The sequence below is a fragment of the Balaenoptera ricei genome, chromosome 10, assembly GCF_028023285.1.
Source record: "Balaenoptera ricei isolate mBalRic1 chromosome 10, mBalRic1.hap2, whole genome shotgun sequence".
NCBI lineage: Eukaryota > Metazoa > Chordata > Mammalia > Artiodactyla > Balaenopteridae > Balaenoptera > Balaenoptera ricei.
In genome coordinates this window covers 26367126-26387263 of record NC_082648.1, presented here as the reverse complement: position 1 = coordinate 26387263, position 20138 = coordinate 26367126, and the positions used below count along the sequence as shown (strand labels likewise).

Below are 20138 nucleotides of genomic sequence, written 5' to 3'. Positions count from 1 at the left end.
TGAAGTGCTATACAGATGACAACTTTTTAAAAAAGTTTAATGAACACATTTATTGAGTGCATACCACATGATTGGCACTATTCTAGGTGCTGAGGTTACAAAGATGAATAAAGGCAATAAGAGAATTCCCAACCCAGTCTTTTTATTTTTAAAAACAAGCTTATTGAGATATAATTTATGTACCATAAAATTCACTCTTTAAAGTGTACAATTCAGTGGATTTTCGTGTATTTAGAGTTTTGCAGCTATCACTACTATCTAATTTTAGAAGGCAAATGACGGTTTATAATCAGCATTTTACTTCTTTCTGATTTTTGCCTTTATCTCAAAGGTCAATTTTCTTCTGCCTTCTGCAAATACATGCTTAAGGGTGAGATTGTACGGGGCATACTCTCATCTGTAACTGTTCATCAATTAGGAAGCAGATGGTATTAGCTTCCTTCTTTTAGAACACTGCTGAGTGATGTGACATCTATAAGAATAGATGCAAAAATCACAAATAATTTGAACAGATAAAATAGATTGTTCTGGAGGGATCATTTAATATTGCACAAATGTGGGATTAGGAAAGAAATATTCTTTTTTTAAAATTGAAGTTGATTCACAATATTATATGTTAGTTTCAGGTATACAACATAGTGATTCAGTATTTTTATAGGAAAGAAGTATTCTAAAGAACCACCCGGTTTGTTGAGATAACAGAAATTCCAAGTTTAAAATCAAATTGTGCCATGCTCACCCACTACCTTCTCAAATATATAAAGTAACTTGGTTTCAGAGCCAGTTTGTGTCCTTAGTTTTTTCCCAGAGATTAGGTAAGGTTTTTTGTTTTTTAAAACATTAGTGGGTCTGTAGATTTTGTGAAAATATTTTCAGTTAATCTCTGAGTTCCCCAAAGCTCAAAATGGCTAAACACCAACCACTGCTTAACTGGGTTGCTGTAAACAAAGCCCAAGATGAAACCCCTGTGTATTTGCTGCAGATTCCCAGGTACCTCTCAAGTGCAGGAATAAGCTCAGAAAAGGTTTAATAAGTTTATTAAGTAATCATCCGTTAAAAGGCTCATGCACTACTTGTGTGCTGCATTAGGACAAGTGCCTGCCTCCTTACTGCATTTAGCACTGCTTGGAAGAGGGTGAACCCTAGGATTTAGACCCCACTCAGATGTTTAGGCAGAAGAATTTTGTCAGGAAAAAAAGGTTGCAGAACTACATAAAAGATTATCAATCAGAAGATATCAGGCTATTATATTTTTTCTGATGTCTAAGAAGAATATCCTCAAGCTGAAGAATGGATTGTTTCACTGGTACTATTGGGTAAGTTTTGTGGAGATCCCCAACAACAACAAAAATCATACTAAAGATGAACAGTTGATTCACAATAGCTGCTGATGAAAAGGAAAGCCTCAGTACCTAGCGGTAGCCCTAGTATTTCTTAGCAGCTTGCCAGCATGATAACTGGCACAAACTCTGGCTTCTTGGTCAAATCCAGCTTCAGTGAAGGTAGTTCATATCTTGGAGATGATCTGATTTTTGTATAGTTTTGATGGCATGTTTATTTGTGGAGAGAAGGGGATTGTGAGGGTAGAGATAGGAGTCTGTCTGTTGTAATAGGATTTGGTCTGTGTATTAATGGAATGAACTGGCCTTTCTTGCTGTACTTCCTTTGTCCTTGCTGAGAAGGGAGGTTGAAGTTTCCTAGAGCTATTGATGAAGCTGGTGACTGCAAGAGGAACTCTGGACTTTTGACCTTGATGGTAATGGAAGGCGTTGGGGGAGTTTGGAGAGCCCACTAGACTAGAAAGGACTAGAAAGAGGTTACGTTTTTGCCTCAAAACAAATATACAAATTAAAGCAATAGCTTGTACTTTTTGAGTACTTCTTTTAAAGTTTCTATAAACCTGTGTCATTTGACATTGTTTTTTCCAAAGCAGCACATGGCCATTTTCTTCAGGAGGCAATTTTCTTTTCATTTATCATACGGGTTTGTTAGATTGAAAAAGAAATCTACCTCATTTCACAGGTCTGTGCCTTTTCCTACTATATACAGAGCACCTTCCTCATTTTTTTCCTTTCAAAAAATCTCATTTAATGAAAATAATTAACTATCAACTAGGAGTATTTTATTTGCTTGTTTTTAACAATTCTTAAAGTAACTGTTAGTTTAGGCTTAATTATTGAAATGCATCAGTGGCCTTCTGCCCCATTGCACCTCCCTTTTTGCTTGCCTCCCTCACCAACAAAAACATCAAAGAACACTTAATGAACAGTGGCCCCTGTTAAAAGGAAGACTTAAGTCTTTAGTTATTTGCTGATAAAATATTTTCTTAAAAACAAGTTATAAACCCTTTGTCTATATTTCAGAATCCCTGCATCACACACACACACACACACACACACACACACACACACACACACATCCTGGATATTTGGTTATTTTTCTGAATCACTTTCATATACTTGCTCTGGTATGGCTAACCAGAAATGGAATGGAATGAGGTTAGGCAAGAGGTCATCCAAAGACAAACACCAAAATTTTTGTTTTACTTGTATATTTGAGTGTATTGCTAACAGAACTTTTAAAAGGGTGGTGTTCTGTGGTTATAACTCCTAAGACTGTGGGCACAAATCTAGTTAGTATTAATAATTTTCTCTTCTTGTTGCTTTATATGATGGTTTTGTGATAATTTGTATTTGGACCTTTACACACACACACACACACACACACACACAGACACACAGACACACACACACACACACCCTGCTCTGGATTTGTCCCTTGGGGTTTAGTTTCTGTTCATTACCTTTTCATCACCTCTCAGTCCAGATGTTCTGGTGAAGTTGGTCCTTGGTTTGGATATTCTAAATTACTTACAAGGTACATGTTTACTGCCAGCTACATTTTTGTTGCATCCAGCCCTGGAGCTGAATCTTCCTTCCTTGCTTGATGTTGAGATCTTTTTGATCATGGAAATCACAGTTTATGTTTTTGAACATAGGCCTCCCACTATTACTGCTCTAAGGCAGAGCTTCAAAAACCTCTGTGACAGCTGTGGGGTGCAGACCACTGGTCAGGCAACATGAGCTCATTCTTAATTTATCTTAAAGATTTATAAAATTATTATTCTTAAATTATAACCCTGGATTTTTGTGTATTTCACATCTTCCTTTCAGTAGTTTCAATTCAGGGACAACTTGCCTTAGAACTTCCCATTTATCACAGAAGAAATCACCTCTGATTTCCCATAGGGCAAAGTAGTGTAGGTTGATGCATATTGAGCTACTTGTGTGCTTAGTATCAAATAGTGGTCCTGTAGTAAATGCCCAAAACTTTCCAAGAGGGGGGAATCACATTAATGCAGAGATGCAAAATAAAAGGGGGTGGCTTAGCTTAAATTTTAGGATGTGTCCTCCATTGTGTATGATTCCATTATTTCACAGGATAGTGGGGAGAGTTTGTTGTATTCTCTACTTAAAATCTTGAATTTTAGAAAATGCCTCCTTCCTGCAATTTTATTTTATTTATTTTTAAAATTAAATTTATTTATTTATTTATGCGTTGGGTCTTGTCTGCTGCGTGTGGGCTCTCTCCAGTTGCGGCGAGTGGGGGCTACTCCTCGTTGTGGCGTGTGGGCTTCTCATTGCAGTGGCCCCTCCCGCCGTGGAGCACGGGCTCCAGGCGTGTGGGCTTCGGTAGTTGGGGCTCGCGGGCTCTAGAGCGCAGGCTCAGTAGTTGTGGCGCACGGGCCCAGCCGCCCTGCAACATGTGGGATCCTCCCCGACCAGGGATCGAACCGGTGTCCCCCGCATTGGCAGGTGGACCCTTAACCACTGCACCACCAGGGAAGTCCCCTTCCTGCAATTTTATTATGAGTGTTTGCCAGGAGGGCAGAAGGAGGTAGTAGAAGCCTTGTTAAATACCTAAGCTACTTTGTGTGTTTTAGACACTTGCTATGCCCGTGTGCCTAGAATTGAGGTGGATCCGAGAAGTTTTCACCAGAGCCCTCCTGTCTCGCTTGGTCATGTAATACCGCATTGCTGGGGGTAGGGTGGAGCAGAGAGTTCGCTTTTAATGGTTTCTTGTTATAGCCCTCAACAAAGCTGTGTCATCAATTCCCTTGGCTTTACAGACTATTGCCCAGAAGAAAAGATGTTTGGTTTTCACAAGCCAAAGATGTACCGAAGTATAGAGGGCTGCTGTATTTGCAGAGCTAAATCCTCCAGTTCTCGATTCACTGACAGTAAACGCTATGAAAAGGACTTCCAGAGCTGTTTTGGGTAAGATCATGTGATGTTTGTACCATTTTTGGAGTGAAAAAGATCACAGTATACAAAAGTATTTCTAAGCAAAGGGATTGGAACAGTGTGCTAATAATTAAAATCACTCATATTCTAATCTAGGTTATTTCAAGGCACTTGCTCTTAAAACAAATCAAACAATATTGACAGCCTTCCTTTTTCCAGATTATGAGGAACTACCAAATTAATTGTGAAGCCCTTTAGAAGTTATAATCAAACAAACCCTTTTGTTGTTAACTTAAGGATGTACAAAGAGATTTTTTTTTTTTTTTTTTTAAACTTTGGGTTTATTTATTTTATTTATTTATTTACTTATGGCTGTGTTGGGTCTTCGTTTCTGTGTAAGGGCCCTCTCCAGTTGCGGCAAGCGGGGGCCACCCCCCATCGCGGCGCACGGGCCTCTCACCATCGCGGCCCCTCCCGTTGCGGAGCACAGGCTCCAGACGCAGGCTCAGCAATTGTGGCTCACGGGCCCAGCCGCTCCGCGGCATGCGGGATCCTCCCAGACCAGGGCTCGAACCCGTGTCCCCTGCATCGGCAGGCAGACTCTCAACCACTGCGCCACCAGGGAAGCCCCAAAGAGATTTTTTTAAAAAAATTACCCTTATTCTCTCTTACAGTAATTGTCCTCCACTAGTTTTCTGTCCTTTGTATTGTTTTTCTAAATTATAGAAATATATTTTAACCCAATCTGCTGAGGATACTAACAGGACTTAATGTTCTGCCCTGAAACCTGTCAGGCTATGTTAGCTTTTATTTTATAATTTCGTTCTTTATTTATCTTTTGACAATAAACCTCTGCTTAATAAAATGCTGTCCAACAAATATTTGGATGAAATAAAATACTTAATGTTGAGCCATTTCCCATGTTAGAAATTAATTTCACCACTGTTCTTTCTTATCAAAACATTTTGTGGATTATTTATTGTTAATCCTAGACTTTGTACTTATTTTGAAGGTTGTCAGAGTCTCCACTAACCAACCTTGCCTTTTGAAATTACATTTTTCTCCTAATGTCTTTATTTCCAGTTGTATATATAATAAATGTTATTAGTATTTTTCTGTGTATTTATAATACAGGAAAAGTGTAGTAAATGAAAAATTCCTCAGAGAGACAATTAAAAAATAGCTTGGTAACTATAGATTTCTTTCCCCCTATGCAGATATATTCATTAAAAAAAAAAATTACAGTGCCTCTCTGGTTTTGTTTGTTGTGAAACTAGAATATCACAGCACATTATTTTACTTAAAGGGTCGTGTTTTATTGCTTATGAAGTATCTACACATTTCAAGAAAGATTAATTGTACAGCATTGTTTAAAACCATGGTGACCAGGATCTTCTCTAGGTCTTAAATTTTGCTATTGTTTTAAAAAATTCTTTTAAAATGACCAAATTGTAGCACATGTAACTGATTCATTGGATCTAGAAGTTAATTATATTTCTGAAATATTCTACAGAAACAATGGAACTGGATCACTCCAGACAATTAGAAATAGCATCTATAAACTATAAATAGTGTTTTTTCTAAAAGAAATGTACTTGCATGAGTTCTTTAATGTAAAGGAGACTAATAAAGGTTTGATTGTTTTCTTATCAGGTTACATGAGACTCGTTCAGGAGACATCTGTAATGCCTGTGTCCTGCTTGTGAAAAGATGGAAGAAATTGCCAGCAGGATCAAAAAAAAACTGGAATCATGTGAGTTCATCTTTTGTCTTTCTCAATTATACCTCTGTTATATTTAAAGTAACATTAAGTTTTCCCCCTAATTTAGGAAATAATATGTTCCTAGGGTAGAAAAGTCTGAAAAGAATAAAGAAAAGCACTGCTTGCTGCTCAGATATAATCACTTAACATTTTGGCATTTTTGGGAGCAAAATAGCTTGGTATGGCATTTCTCTAAGGTTGTATCGAATATACCCATTTTTGGAGATCCACAGTGTACACTTCACATATTTTTAGGTTTAACCCAGAAATTCCTAGAGTTAATTAGACATGGATCCTTTTTTTCATCTCCTAGGATTATGTATGTCCTAATTCATGTTGGTACTAATGAGCACATTGGTTTATAATCAGAACTGGATTTAAAGCCTGCCTTTAAACCACTTACTAGTTGTGAACTTTGGGCAAGTGACATTTATTTATAAAGTGCAAAGATAATAGCTATCTCACAGAACTGTTGTAATAACTGAGTGAGATGATGTATATAAAGTATAACACATAGTAATCACTCAGATAGAAGCTATTGTTATTCTCTATATTAAATCTAGTTGAGATCAAACTGGAATGTAAATGTGTTTTCTATTTGCATTTCACTTTATAACGTCACTAGAATTCTTTAGAAAATATTTTCAATGACCAGAACGACACTCTTAGGTCTTATTTAATTTTTCTGTATGCTAGCTTTCAGAAGATTTATGACATTTACACAAAATGTTTGCTTTTAAGTGGGCAAAAAATATTTGTTTTTTACCTTTTTTCTTACATTAGCCTTACACTGTCCTTTGGTGACAATGTTTCATTATTATAATAGGTTTCTGTGGGTCTGTTAACCTATAAAAATGTGAGTTTTTCTTTAATTAATAGCTTACCTGGAGAAGATCCAAATTGTGATTTTGAAGGTGATGTCAACCTTTTTACATAAGGGTAGAAATCTGCAAATAGCAAATGTGAGTGATGGCATGAGAAATGAGACCATATGGGGCTAGACCAGTGGCCACGCTAGGCTGTGGGAGAACATGCCATTGCCCTCACGTGGCTGACCTCAGGGATTAAGGGTGTGTAGTAAAAAGAGCATAAAGCATAGGTCTAAAAACCGTGATTTGAGTCTGGGCCCCTTCCCCACCCACCCTTGCCCATTTACTAGCTTAGTGAAATAAGGCAAAATACATAGTTGAATATCTCTTGTTTTTCTTTACCCTAAAACTGGAGTAACAAATTACTGCTTACTGCTTTGTGGTGAAGTTAAAATCAAAAGTATATGAAAACTTTTTGTAAACTGCAGAACATCATCCTATAGAAATGTTAATTGTTGTTAGGTTTGGTTTTTCATAACCTACTTGGGTCATTTTCACCATATATAAAATCTATGTAAATTTTTTGTCCAGCAGACTCCTGCTATTACTTACTTCAAAGGAAAAAAACCACTAGATAAATTATTCTTTAATACCATGTGATGACTAAAAGTGCACATGAGCTCTCAAACACTGAGTAGAAAATTCAAATTTGGCTCCTTCAAATAAGCATTCGTCTGAACCAAGGGAATACAGAGGTGTCATTTTTAAAATGGTATTAAATATTCAGTATTTTCTTCCAGGTGGTAGATGCAAGGGCAGGACCCAGTCTAAAGACTACACTGAAACCAAAGAAAGTGAAAACTCTATCTGGAAACAGGATAAAAAGCAACCAGATCAGTAAACTGCAGAAGGAATTTAAACGTCACAGTAAGTTTGATATTGAAACATGAGGATTTAAGAATAGTTGTTTTGTTTTTATTTTTGTCTGGGGTGGCACATGGCATGTATGGACCGTTTTTTCTTTTGTTGCTTTTTAAAAAAAGAGTGGGAGGCAATGTTGACTTGGTAGAGATATTTTATTTCTATGAAATCTTTGAACTTTATCTTTGATTTTGGTGTCTTAAAAGTACTTTCACCAGCCACTTCTTCAGATTGTGCTAAGAACACTCAGACATTCTGATCTCTTTATTGACATCTTAATTTTCTAGAAGATGAATTTTTCAAGTTTGTTTACTTGATTTTTATTCTTAAGGAGTTTGAGGCCTGGAGATATGCAGAAAGGTATATAAATAATTAGTGGACAATCTGAGACTAAAGCCCAGGTTCTCTGGAGAGTAATTTTGGAAATCATAACTCAGATATTGCAGTAAAAGCCAGCCTCAAGTTAGGTTTAAGGGGGTTTGGTGTGTTGTGTGGGATGAGAGGATGGGGAAGGAATGATAAATTAATATTAACCTCATCTACTTTTATCGGAAGTCATTGGGGGCAGGGGACCTTTTGTGGTACTTCTGTATTTAGGAATTTAGATTTCAGATTTTGAAAAGGAAATCCACTGCATATAATGTTATAATGTTATTTATTACTCCCAGGGGGGTCTGAGGCAGCACTATTGAATCAAACACACTAGCGTTTCTGTGGGAAAAATGTAGGCGTATTCATATAGGTGGAATAAACTAACTGTAAATAAGCTAGTCAGGTTTGCTTACCTAATTATAGTCCAGGTCAGGCCAGATTTTGTGACCAAATGGATTAGGAATAAACTTTTTTTTTGAGAACCTTTTCAGAATTGTAGGTGGACCTGTATTGGAGTTTTCAGGATTAAAAAAAAAAAGTCTGGGGAATTCCCTGGCGGTCCAGTGGTTAGGACTCCGAGGTTCCACTGCAGGGGCCACGAGTTCCATCCCTGGTTGGAGAACTAAGATGCCGCATCCTGTGGAGTGCGGCTAAAGAAAAAAATCTGTAGGACCTTGTTAGACAAAGTTTTATCAATCAGTGCTTGTTTTAGAAAAATGGAAAAAGACAAGTTACTGATCAGATAGAATCAGAGGAAGGAAGGATAACTATATCATCTCTTGAGCATTTTGGTATATGTACCAAGCACTTTACATACATAATTATCCCAATGATTTCTATTTTAGAGATTAGGATAGGAAGTACAAAGTAGTGATTTCACCTTGACCCGAGGTCACTTAGTAAGTGGTAGAAATGAATTGGACCTGGGGTTTGTCTAATTTCAAAGCCCTGTGCTGTTTCTACAATATCATTCTGCTCTCTGGGATAGTGTAACTCATGCTGCAGGACTCCAAAGTCTTTCCAGATCTGCTACTAACTCTGCTCTCAGGTAAGTTGGTGTTACCAGTCCATAGTTATTCTGATAATATATTTAATCTTTGGCTAAAATATTTTAATACATTTATAGTAAAATATTTAGGCAACATCAAATATGTGTATATTTTAATTATACATGTTTCTTTCCCAGCTATCACCAAGGGGGAAAGAAAGACTGACTGTACCCTTTATTCTCATTAAATGTTTTAGTGAACATTTAGAAAATAGTAATTTTCTTCTATAACTTGAGGGGTAGAGAAATTGATATTTGTTGTATATTCTTAGCGTCTCCCTTTAATTATAGGGAAAGTGACATCTGACTAACTTTTGCCTTACCTAAGGGAATATGTCCAGTGTAATTTTAGATTTTTGTGATAAAGCTGTGCTGTGGAGGGGTTGGAAACTGAAAATAACTGGGTCTTGGAGACTCAGAGTGAAACATGATTTTCCCAGGTGCATTGTGAATTGCTAGCAGCTGTGTGCACCATAACAGTTTTGAGATATTTGAATTTTTATACATCACCCACTAAATGGTTTCCCTGCCTCTGGTTATATATTTGCTTCCATGCATCTTGCATGTACCTGCCCTGTATTCCTCTTCCTGGGACATTCTTTCCTTTGTGGTGTACTGGAAAGGCATTGGACCTAGGGCTTGAAGATCTGGATTTGAGTTATAGTTCTTGAACAAATATGTGACCCTGGTGTTGCTTAACATTTAACCACAATTTCCTAATCAGAGAAGTGAGGATAATCAAGTAAAAGGGGTTTTGTAAAACAAAACAAAGCAAAATAAATTCCCATATAAATGTTAGCCATTCTTTTTGTCTTTCTTCTTTCTAAAACCTTCAATGATTCTGGCTGCTGTAGAATAAATTGGAAAACCCCTAGCAAGTCTTTGGATGTACCATTTTAGGGAAAGGGTCAGTTCCCTTCGTGTGCATAGTGTATTCTGCTTCCACAATTTTACTCATCATCCCCACCTACCCCATGCTATCTAACTAGTCTTTTGTGCCTTTCCAAACCCTACCTACCTAATATTTAAGACTTCAAAAATTTCAGTTCTTTGAAGAATTTCCAGATTTACATTCTAGAAGAGAGTTTTTTTTTTCCCTATCTGTGATTCTATATATAATTGTATCCTAGTGTCCCGGGTGTTAGATTGAACCATATAAAATTGCCATTTTTATAGGTAGACATGGTCAAATAACTGCAATTTCAAATGGTTCATAGATATTAAACACTTCCTAGGATAGTGATGACCATCACTAGAGCAACATAGAGATGACTGCTATTGCTGTTAATTATTAGGGAAGTCTTTTTTTTTTTTTTTTCTAAACACCCTAGCAGTGTATGTGCTGTTTATTTATTTAGTTAGTTAGTTTGCACTGGGTCTTAGTTGCGATGTGTGGGATCTTTAGTTGCAGTGTGCGGACTTCTTAGTTGCGGTGTGGGGACTTCTTAGTTGCGGCATGTGGACTTCTTCTTAGTTGCAGCACGCGGACTCTTATTTGTGGCATGCGGGCTTCTCAGTTGCGGTATGTGGACTTCTTAGTTGTGGCACGCATGCAGGATCTAGTTCCCCAACCAGGGATCGAACCTGGGCCCCTTGCGTTGGGAGCACGGAGTCTTACTCACTGGACCACCAGGGAAGTCCCAGGGAAGTCTTTTAAATATTCCTGTAGACTTATTCCTTTAAAGCCTGCTACTCCTTTTTAATTTTTTTAATTATTTATTTTTTTACATTCTTTTTTTTTAATATTCTTTTCCATTATGGTTTATCATAGGATATTGAATATAGTCCTCTGTGCTATACAGTAGGACCTTGTTGTTTATCCATTCTATATGTAAAAGCTTACATCTGTTAACCACACCCTCCCACTTCCTCTCTCCCTCAGCCCCATCCCCCTTGGGAACCACCAGTCTATTCTCTATGTCCGTGATTCTGTTTCTGTTTCATAGATAGGTTCATTTGTGTCATATTTTAGATTCCACATATAAGTGATTTCATATGGTATTTGTCTTTCTCTTTCTGACTTACTTCACTTAGTATGATAATCTCTAGTTGCATCCATCTTGTTGCACATGGCATTATTTCATTCTTTTTTATGTAAAGCCTGCTACTCTTGAGAATTTTGTTTGGTTGTTTTTTCATGAAGTTAAGCTATTCATATATTGGAAGTAAATGAACATATTAAAAACACCAATGGTGCTTTCTTTGTTTTAGATACTTAATTTTATGCTATTTTATATACACTTTTGTTAATAGAAAATGCTTGTGAGCGCTATTCAAAAAAGTTTTCTTTAGTCTGTTTCTTCCCATGTAGGATATGACACAGGGTTTGGTGTCTAGTGGATACTTAATAAATATTTGATTGGTTCTATGAATTGGAGGATTATTCTATCCACCTATCCTGGGGGCGGGGGCGGTGAGTCTTTAGCCAAAGGTAAGATGTGTGGTAGGCTCAACCCCTGTCTGATATTGCTGTTGCTGAGAATAGCAGTATGATAGCTTTATAGCTCAGTGACTATCAACCAAAAGATTTATTTTCTGGCTTGTAAATTTATATGAAGTCTTCTGAGGGCAAAAACACTAAATCATGTTTAGCTTGTATCTGATGAATTGCCTTTACTCCTTATGAAGTCAGGATCTATTGTTTTCCCTTTATGGGTAAGGTATCATTTTTCTTTGGATGCTTTCAAGATTTTTTTCTTTTTCTTTAGTGTTCAGAAGTTTAATTATAATGTGTCTTGGCATTGATTTCTTTGGGTATATCCTGTTTGGGGTTTGCTCAGCTTCTTGAATCTATAGGTTTATGTCTCTTGCCAAGTTTGGCATGTTTTCAGCCGTTATATTTGAGTACTTTTTCACCTGCGCCCTCTTTCTCCTCTTCTTCCAGGACTGCAGTCACATGAGTGTCTGTTTTTTGTTGTAGTTCCACAGGTCTCTAAGGCTCTTTTCATTTGTTTTCTTTGTGTTGTACAGGTTGGGTAATTTCTGCTGTTCTTTCTTCCAGTTCACTGATTGTTTCCTCTGTCCCCTCCGTTCTGCTGTTGAGCCCGTCTACTGAGCTTTTTATTTCATTTATTGTATTTTTTCAGTTAGGATTTCAGTTCCTTGGTTCTTTATAGCTGCTTTTTTTTTTTTTTTTTAAACTGAGGGCTACTTGCTGAGGCTATGTTTTCATTTATTTCAAACTTGTTCATAATGGCTTATTGAAGCATTTTTGTCATAGCTGCTTTAAAATCTTTGTCAGATCATTCTAACATCTCTGTCATCTTGGTGTTTAATAGATGCTTGACTTTTCATTCAATTTGAGATCTTCCTGGTTCTGGATATGATAACGATCTTTTATTGAAACCTAGACATTTAAAAATTGTGTTGTGAGACTCTGAGTTTTAACTGGCCTTTTTTTTTCCAGAAGGGGAAATGGGGGGGGGCACCACCTTGTTACTGCCAAGTGGTGTTAAAAGTCAGGTTCCCCCTCAGCCTCCATTGGTATCTGAGGTAGAGGAGCTCCTGACTGCGGCTGGGTGGGGGTGGGCTGGGAATTAAGGCTCCCACGTGGTGAGGGTGCCCCTGTTCCTGGTGGGCCACAGTGAAGGCCCTGACTCTTCAGAGGGCTTCCACTGACGTCACCCTGGTGGAGGTGTTGGGGGGCCTCCTAACAGTCTTGGGAGGATGGAAACCTAGGCTCCCCACTTGGCCTTTGCTCCTGTGGGTGGAGGGTGGGGACCCTTTCTTTTCTGTGGTGTTTGGCTGGAGTAAGGGAGTTATTGTCTCCGAAAGGATTCCTCTCTCGCTGAGCTGCCCCTTTCCTGGTCCTTTGGCTAGAGAGGGCAGGCTTCTGTTGGCTGTGTGTGTTTATGTGTGTGTGTGTGTGTGTGTGTGTCTATATCTGCACCCATTGGCATTTCTGAGTTGTTGGCTTCTTCAGCTGCAAGACTGGGATTTAGGAGGCAAAAAGAAAACCCATAAAAGCTAGGGACCTCACCCCCGCTTCCTTCCTTGAGTCTCGAGCTTACTAGCTGTTGCCGACTTTCAGAGTGTTTAGTTTTGTTTTATATGTTATGTCCGTATCTATTTTTAGCTGTACTTATTAGCAGGAGAATAGAGAAAAGTATGTCGGCTCTTCATCTTATTGGAAGCTCATTTTCTTTTAGATACACTTTAGTACAAATATCTTCAAATGTCAGTAGTGCATAGAAAATAAATTTTTTCTTTTTTTTTTACTATCTCATTCACTGTGTTTTATTCTGAGGCTTAGTTGCAGCTGCATATAGTGAAATTATAATTTGTTTTCTCTTTATTTCAGATTCTGATGCTCACAGTACCACCTCAAGTGCCTCTCCAGCTCAATCTCCTTGTTATAGTAACCAGTCAGATGATGGCTCAGATACAGAGATGGCTTCTGGCTCTAACAGAACGCCAGTGTTTTCCTTTTTAGATCTCACATACTGGAAAAGGTAAAAGCAACAGAAAATATGTCTCTAACCAGCAAACCTTCTTAATCATAGGCAACGGTTTCCCACTTCCTTAGCAATTAAATGGCATTTGGCACACAGCTGGTAGCATATGTGTTTGGAGGTGGATTGGGCAAGAATGGAGTTGAGAGTGTGGATTTTGTGTGTTTTTTCTATTAAAATTGATTTAAAGTAGAAATCATGTTAAGGAATCTAAATTTCCTATGATGGAGTATACTAGGTATTCATTCTGACCAACTCTCCCACTGAAAAACGGTAAAAGGGCTAGAAGTATATATATTTTTATGGCTTTAAAAATGGCATTAACAAGTGGACAAGTTAATAAGGAGTAATCAGAGGCCAAATGCTGAGTGAATGAGGGACCCCAAAGTCAAAAAAGAGATAATAGACTAGGAAAGAGGGAATATTTAAAGAGGAAGTGGTTAAGGATTTTCTGGTTCACAGATTTGGGAAGACTAACAAGTTAAAAGCAAGGTAATAAGCAATTATTCTTATGGGTGAAGAAAATTCACCCATAGATGCATCATAGGGAAACTATGGAACATGGGAGGCAAAACAGATTTTAAGTAGTGAGAAAGTAAAGACATTATTTTCAAAGGAACAGCAAACACACAAGCTGAATTCTCAGCATGAACAACGGAAGCCATAAAACAATAGATTAATACCTTCAATGGCCCAAGAGATAATAGCTCTCAACTTAAAATTATATATATGTGGCAAAAATATCTTTCGTAAATGAGGGCATAGGAATTTTTGACTAGAAAAAGAAAATTGAGAGTTTGCTGCCAAACTGACTCAATAACGAAAATTCTATAGGCAGAAAAAAGAGATCCAAGATTGAAATTCTGAGAAGGATAAATAAATATTTGTTGCCTATAGGTAAATTTAAACAAACACTGAAGGCTTAAAATGATAATAGATGGGAATTAAAAAAAAATAATTAAATGACAACAGTAACATATAAGTCAAAGTAATAGAAGTGATGGGAGTTAAAATGTCCTAATATCTTTGTATTGTTGAGAATAAATGTATTGAATAACTTTAGAGTTCGATTAATTAACTGTATAACCACTAAAAGAATAAAAATAAGAATGTAAAACCTCCAGAGAAGAAGGGAAGGATGGAGAGTTTTAAAATATACCTAGCAGGACTTCCTTGGTGGCGCAGTGGTTAAGAATCCACCTGCCAATGCAGGGGACATGGGTTCGATCCCTGGTCCAGGAAGATCCCACATGCTGTGGAGCAAGTAAGCCCGTGCACCACAACTACTGAGCCCGCAAGCCACAACTACTGAAGCCCGCGCGCCTAGAGCCCGTGCTCTGCAACAAGAGAAGCCACCGCAGTGAGAAGCTTGCCTGCAGCAACGAAGACCCAATGCATCCAAAAATAAATAAATTAATTAATTAATTTAAAAAATTATACCTAGCAAAATAAAATGATGAAAATCTCCATATATTTGTAAATTAAGAAACCACGGGTCCAAGAAGAAAGTATAAGTTAGAAAATCCTTATAACTAAAAAATAACTGAAAAATACCACAAATCAAAACATGTGGTATGACGTTAAAGAGGTAGATAGAAGAAAAGTTGCCTTTAATGCTTCTTACAAAAGAAAGATTTAAAATAAATGAAGTTTCATGTATCCAATTTAAAGATTAATGAAGCTCAATATAAAGAAAAATAAAAGCAAGGAAATCCTAAAGATAGGAGTAGAAATAAATAGAGTAGAAAATCAATATGAATGGATAGTATCAGTAAAGCTAAGAGTTGGTTCTTGAAAAAGATAACCAAAAAAGCTACTAGAGATAAAGCAGGTCAAGAAAAAGAGATGGTACCCATAAGCATCTTGGATAAGAAAAGCGAGATTCAGCTATAGAAAAAGCAGAAGTTTAGAAGACAATAAGATATTAGAAACAGCTTCATGACAATAAATTTGAACATATAGGTGAAGTGGATACATTAGTAGAAAAAGACAGTTCACCAAAACTGTCTCAAGAAAAAGTAGAAAACCTGAATTGTCTCATAATAAAGGAATGGATTCAGTGGTCAGAAGTCTTCCCTCAAAAAAGCCCAGGCCTAGATAGACAAATTCTACCAAACATTCCAGAAACAAATGATTCTAATCTTGCACTGGCTTTTCCAGATTATGGATAAAAGAGGGCATAGGCTCCAAGCATTCTATGAGGCTAACATAACTTTGATATGTTATAAACAATATATCATAACTAGATTAGATTTATTCTAGGGATGTGAGATTGTTTGAAGCATTAGAAAGCCAACTAATATAGTTTGACCATTTCCTAAAGGAGGGAGAAAATGCCTATCGTATTAGTGGTATATTGAAGATGTTTGATAAATTTGAACTTTGCTTCAAGGTTTAAAATAAAACCTTTAGCAAAATAGGAATAGAAGGGAACCACATTGATAAATAATTTGCATTTTTGAGTAAAGTTGAGCACGTTCCCATTCCTATAGCCCAGCAACATAACCTAGGAAAAAACCTTCAGACCTGTGCACCAGTATGTACAGCACGTTTGTAATAGCAAAAATTGTCCCATCAGAAGGAGAGTGGGTAAATTGTGGTATATTCACATGGTGGAATACCGTACATAAGTTAAAATGAAATAAAGCTCTAACAATATGTATGAACCTCAGTCACTGTTTGAGCAAAAAAATTGCAGTGTACAGTGTGATTCCATATATGTGCATTTCTATATATTATTTTAATTTTATATATTATATATATGAGATAACAAGCAATATGTTTAGAGATGCAAACATTGTATATAAAGAAAAAACGGAGTGATAAACCTAAAATTGAGGAGAGAATGAGATTGGGTGGAGTGGGATTGGAGAGGGGCATACAGGGGACTTCATAGGAAATAATAGTTTTTTTCAGAGTGTGTGATCCATGGATGATTTGTTGTGTTGTCATTTTTGTATGCCTTTATGTATATTTGATAATATGTGTATATATTTTTTGTCTGCTCAGTATTAAAATAAAACCACCAGCTGTATCAGCCTGTTTATGGTGGCTGTTTTCTTTAAGATTTGGTGATTTTTGGAGGAAACCATTTATAACTTTAGGAGCAGCCTCTGAAACTGACTGCTGTCTCTCAGATTGCCTTCTTCCCCCTTAATATTTGATAAGATTCCAGTGTGGGATTTAAGGTGCCTGGGTAATTCCCATTACCTAGCAAATTGGGGTCACTCTAGGAGCCCATTCATTAGGAATGTGATGAGATTGTGGAAGTAGAACCTTTGATCATGCTGTACTAGTTATAATGATGAGTAGATTTTTCCTTTTTTTGTATTCCTATTTTTCTGCCTTATTTAATATATTTTGTTCTCTCTCCATTTTTTTCTTTTAGACAGAAAATATGCTGTGGCATTATCTATAAAGGCCGTTTTGGGGAAGTCCTCATTGACACACATCTATTCAAGCCTTGCTGCAGCAATAAGAAAGCAGCTGCTGAGAAGCCGGAGGAGCAGGGGCCAGAGCCTCTGCCCATCTCCACTCAGGAGTGGTGACTGAGGTTTATGTAGAAGGGGAACAAAAAATGATTTAAATTTTGGAAAACACCAACAAAATGACCTTCCTATTTTTAACTTGGATATCTGTTATTCTGCCAAAAGATGATTTCTAGAATAGTTTTGAGTGGGTTATTTTCCCTCCAGTTCCACGAAGTCTGAAGCCAGTATCTAGCTTACTAAAAGAAAAAGAAGTGTACATAATATTTAAGATGCTGAGTATTTCATAGGAAAGCTGAATGCTGCTGTAAAGTGCTCTTTAAGGCTTTTTAAAAAAATCCCCTTCTAATGAATGAAATCAGGGGAATTTCAGGGGACAGAGATGGGATTTGTTGTATGATAAACGTATGTAGTTTTAGTCTTTCTATATTGAGAAGCAGTGGTTGGGGCATTTTTTAAGATGGCTGGCTACACTTGTTTTCCTTCGTTATAATAAATTTGTCATAACTCAGTAAACACAGACTTGCCCCTAGAGGTAGCTGTTAATAACTTTGAAATATTAAGGTGTTGCCAAGGTTCTGATGATTCAAACCTGTACTACTGAATATTAAGCAGGACGGACTAAGCTCTCTAGTGCGAATATCGTGAAGGAGTAATTTCTAAATATACAGAGGTAACTTGACTGTATATGTTGCATCCTGTGTCACCTCCCTCCATATTGATATTTGATAAAGTTTTTAATTTATATGAAACTTCTAAAGCAGAATCAAAGTTCCTCTTGGGGAAATGTCAAATCTTTAGGATAGGCAATCCTATATGAATAGTACCAAAGCATTACCCCTTGGTAGAGAATGCACTCTATTAAAAATGTTAAATTATCTGAAAAATAAAGTGTGCAAGTCTTCAGGATGGCACATGAAAAACACAAAGGTTAATGCTTCTTGGGGCACATTTCTTAGAGGGCTTGCAAGTGTGTAAATAATTTGTTTATGTTACATGACTGGTGACTTCATTGAAAATCTGCACAATTCAGTTTTAGCTCTGGATTACTTCGGTTGACCTTTGTGAAGGTTTTATCTGTGTAGAATGGTTGTTTGACTTGTTTTAACCTATTAGGGTTTTGGGTTTTGGGTTTTTGTTTTTTATTTTTCATTCTATATTAAAGTAAAATTCTACTAAAAGAAAAGAGGTGTGTGTTAATGCTGAGTGGGTTGGTTTTGGTTTGGTTTCTTTTAGTCAGGCTTTCTGAACATTGAGGTGTTAGATGATACATCCTAAACGTGGAGCTCTTCAACTGTAAAACCTTCATTAAAAGCCTTTTACTTGAACCCAAACCAAAGTACTATCTATTGCCTCTTTTCTAAAAGTTCAGGAAGAATATATCAGCAGTTCAGACTTTTCATAATGCGGGAGGATCATTTGCCTACCTTGTAATAACATGACTCAGTGCTTATTTTTAAAACTGGATTTTAAAGATTGGATAGTATAAGTAACAAGAAGGAGTGAGCCAATTTTTATGGGTACCCTATAGTTTTATAGTTCTTAATCTAAACTTAAAATTTTATATTTCTTCCTTTGGAAAAAACTACAAGCCACCATATGCACAGACTACATAGTGAGTTGGGTCAGCTCTCCCACAGACTTTGAGGTGTATTACCAGAATCCCAGCCATTATCATCTTCCTCCTGAGTTATTTTGAAATGGTTTTTTTCTCTCTCTGTTTTTTTTTTTGTACATTTTGGCTGCAGTATTGGTGGTAGAATATACTATAATATGGATCATCTCTACTTCTGTATTTATTTATTTATTACTAGACCTCAACCACAGTCTTCTTTTTCCCCTTCCACCTCTCTTTGCCTGTAGGACGTACTGTACGTAGTCATGCACTTTGTATTAATATATTAGAAATCTACAAATCTGTTTTGTACTTTTTATACTGTTGGATACTTATAATCAAAACTTTTACTAGGGTATTGAATAAATTTAGTCTTACTAGAAAATAAAAGAAGCTGTTTTGTGGCTTTGTTTGAAAGGTGTTCTTAAGTAAGAGTAACTAATGTTTTTGACCCTCACAGATACTCAGTGTAAGCCCTTAGTATTATAACAAGCCATGAAGGAAAAAAAGTCCTCTTTACTGAGAAATACAGACTTTAAAATACAGATCTTCCTCCACTTACCATGGGGTTCCGTCCCAATAAACCCAAAGTAAGTTGAAAATATTGTAAGTCAAAAATGCATTTAATACATCATAGCTTAGCCTAGTCTACCTTAAACATGCTCAGAACATTTACATTAGCTTACAGTTGGCAAAATCATCTAACACAAAACTTATTTTTCATTAAAGTGTTGACTATCTCATGTAATTCATTGAATACTGTACTGAAAGTGAAAGCCAGAATGGCTAAATGTACTGGTAGTTTACCCTCCTGATCGCGTGGCTGACTGGGGCCTGTGGCTCCCTGCTGCCGCTGCATCACAAGAGTGTCATATACTGCATATTGCTAGCCTGGGAAAAGATCACAATTGAAGTCTGATTTCTACTGAATGCATATCGCTTTTGCACGATCGTTAAGTCAAAAAATCCTAAGTTGAACCATCGTTAAGTCGGAGACTGACTGTAAAAGACATTTTAACTGATGTGCACAATAATTAATCTAGTGGATAAGATGATTTTAACGGTGAAGGACAAAAGGTCTCCAGTGTTTCAATGTCTGTAATATGGTTTTATTAGTATTGTCTGTGGACATAGTGGGAAGCATCATTGAGACTTTAGAGAAACTATAAAAGGTGGTTATAGAGAAAGGTAGATTTTTGGGATTGGGGTCAGACCTGGGTTCTCTGATTCTTGGCTCTACCCCCTTATTAGCCATTTGAGTCACTTGACCTTAGTGAGTCTCCAAACTTCTGTTACTTCACAGAATTGTTTACTTTACAAATTTATGATGAATCCAAAGAGGTATAATTCGTATCAAAGGTTTTTTTTCTGTGCCGTGCAGCTTTCGGGATCTCAGTTCCCCAACCAAGGATTGAACCTGGGCCACGG

General features: G+C 36.9%; 1 protein-coding gene across 12 annotated transcripts in view; it reads left to right on the top strand.

Moving 5' to 3' along the window:
* Positions 1 to 19087, top strand: part of SINHCAF (SIN3-HDAC complex associated factor) — a 29235-nt gene extending 10148 nt beyond the window's left edge. For 11 of the 12 annotated variants that reach the window (XM_059935584.1, XM_059935585.1, XM_059935586.1 and 8 more), the window contains exons 2-6: positions 4130 to 4277; positions 5898 to 5997; positions 7616 to 7742; positions 13457 to 13607; positions 16996 to 19087. In XM_059935584.1, the coding sequence (XP_059791567.1) occupies positions 4150 to 4277; positions 5898 to 5997; positions 7616 to 7742; positions 13457 to 13607; positions 16996 to 17155 (666 nt within the window). In that variant the 5' untranslated portion in view covers positions 4130 to 4149 and the 3' untranslated portion in view covers positions 17156 to 19087. Of the gene's footprint in view, positions 1 to 628; positions 1317 to 4129; positions 4278 to 5897; positions 5998 to 7615; positions 7743 to 13456; positions 13608 to 16995 lie in introns of those variants that run through there. The other variant, XM_059935588.1, reaches the window with a different exon arrangement.
* Positions 19088 to 20138: the final 1051 nt, after the last annotated feature.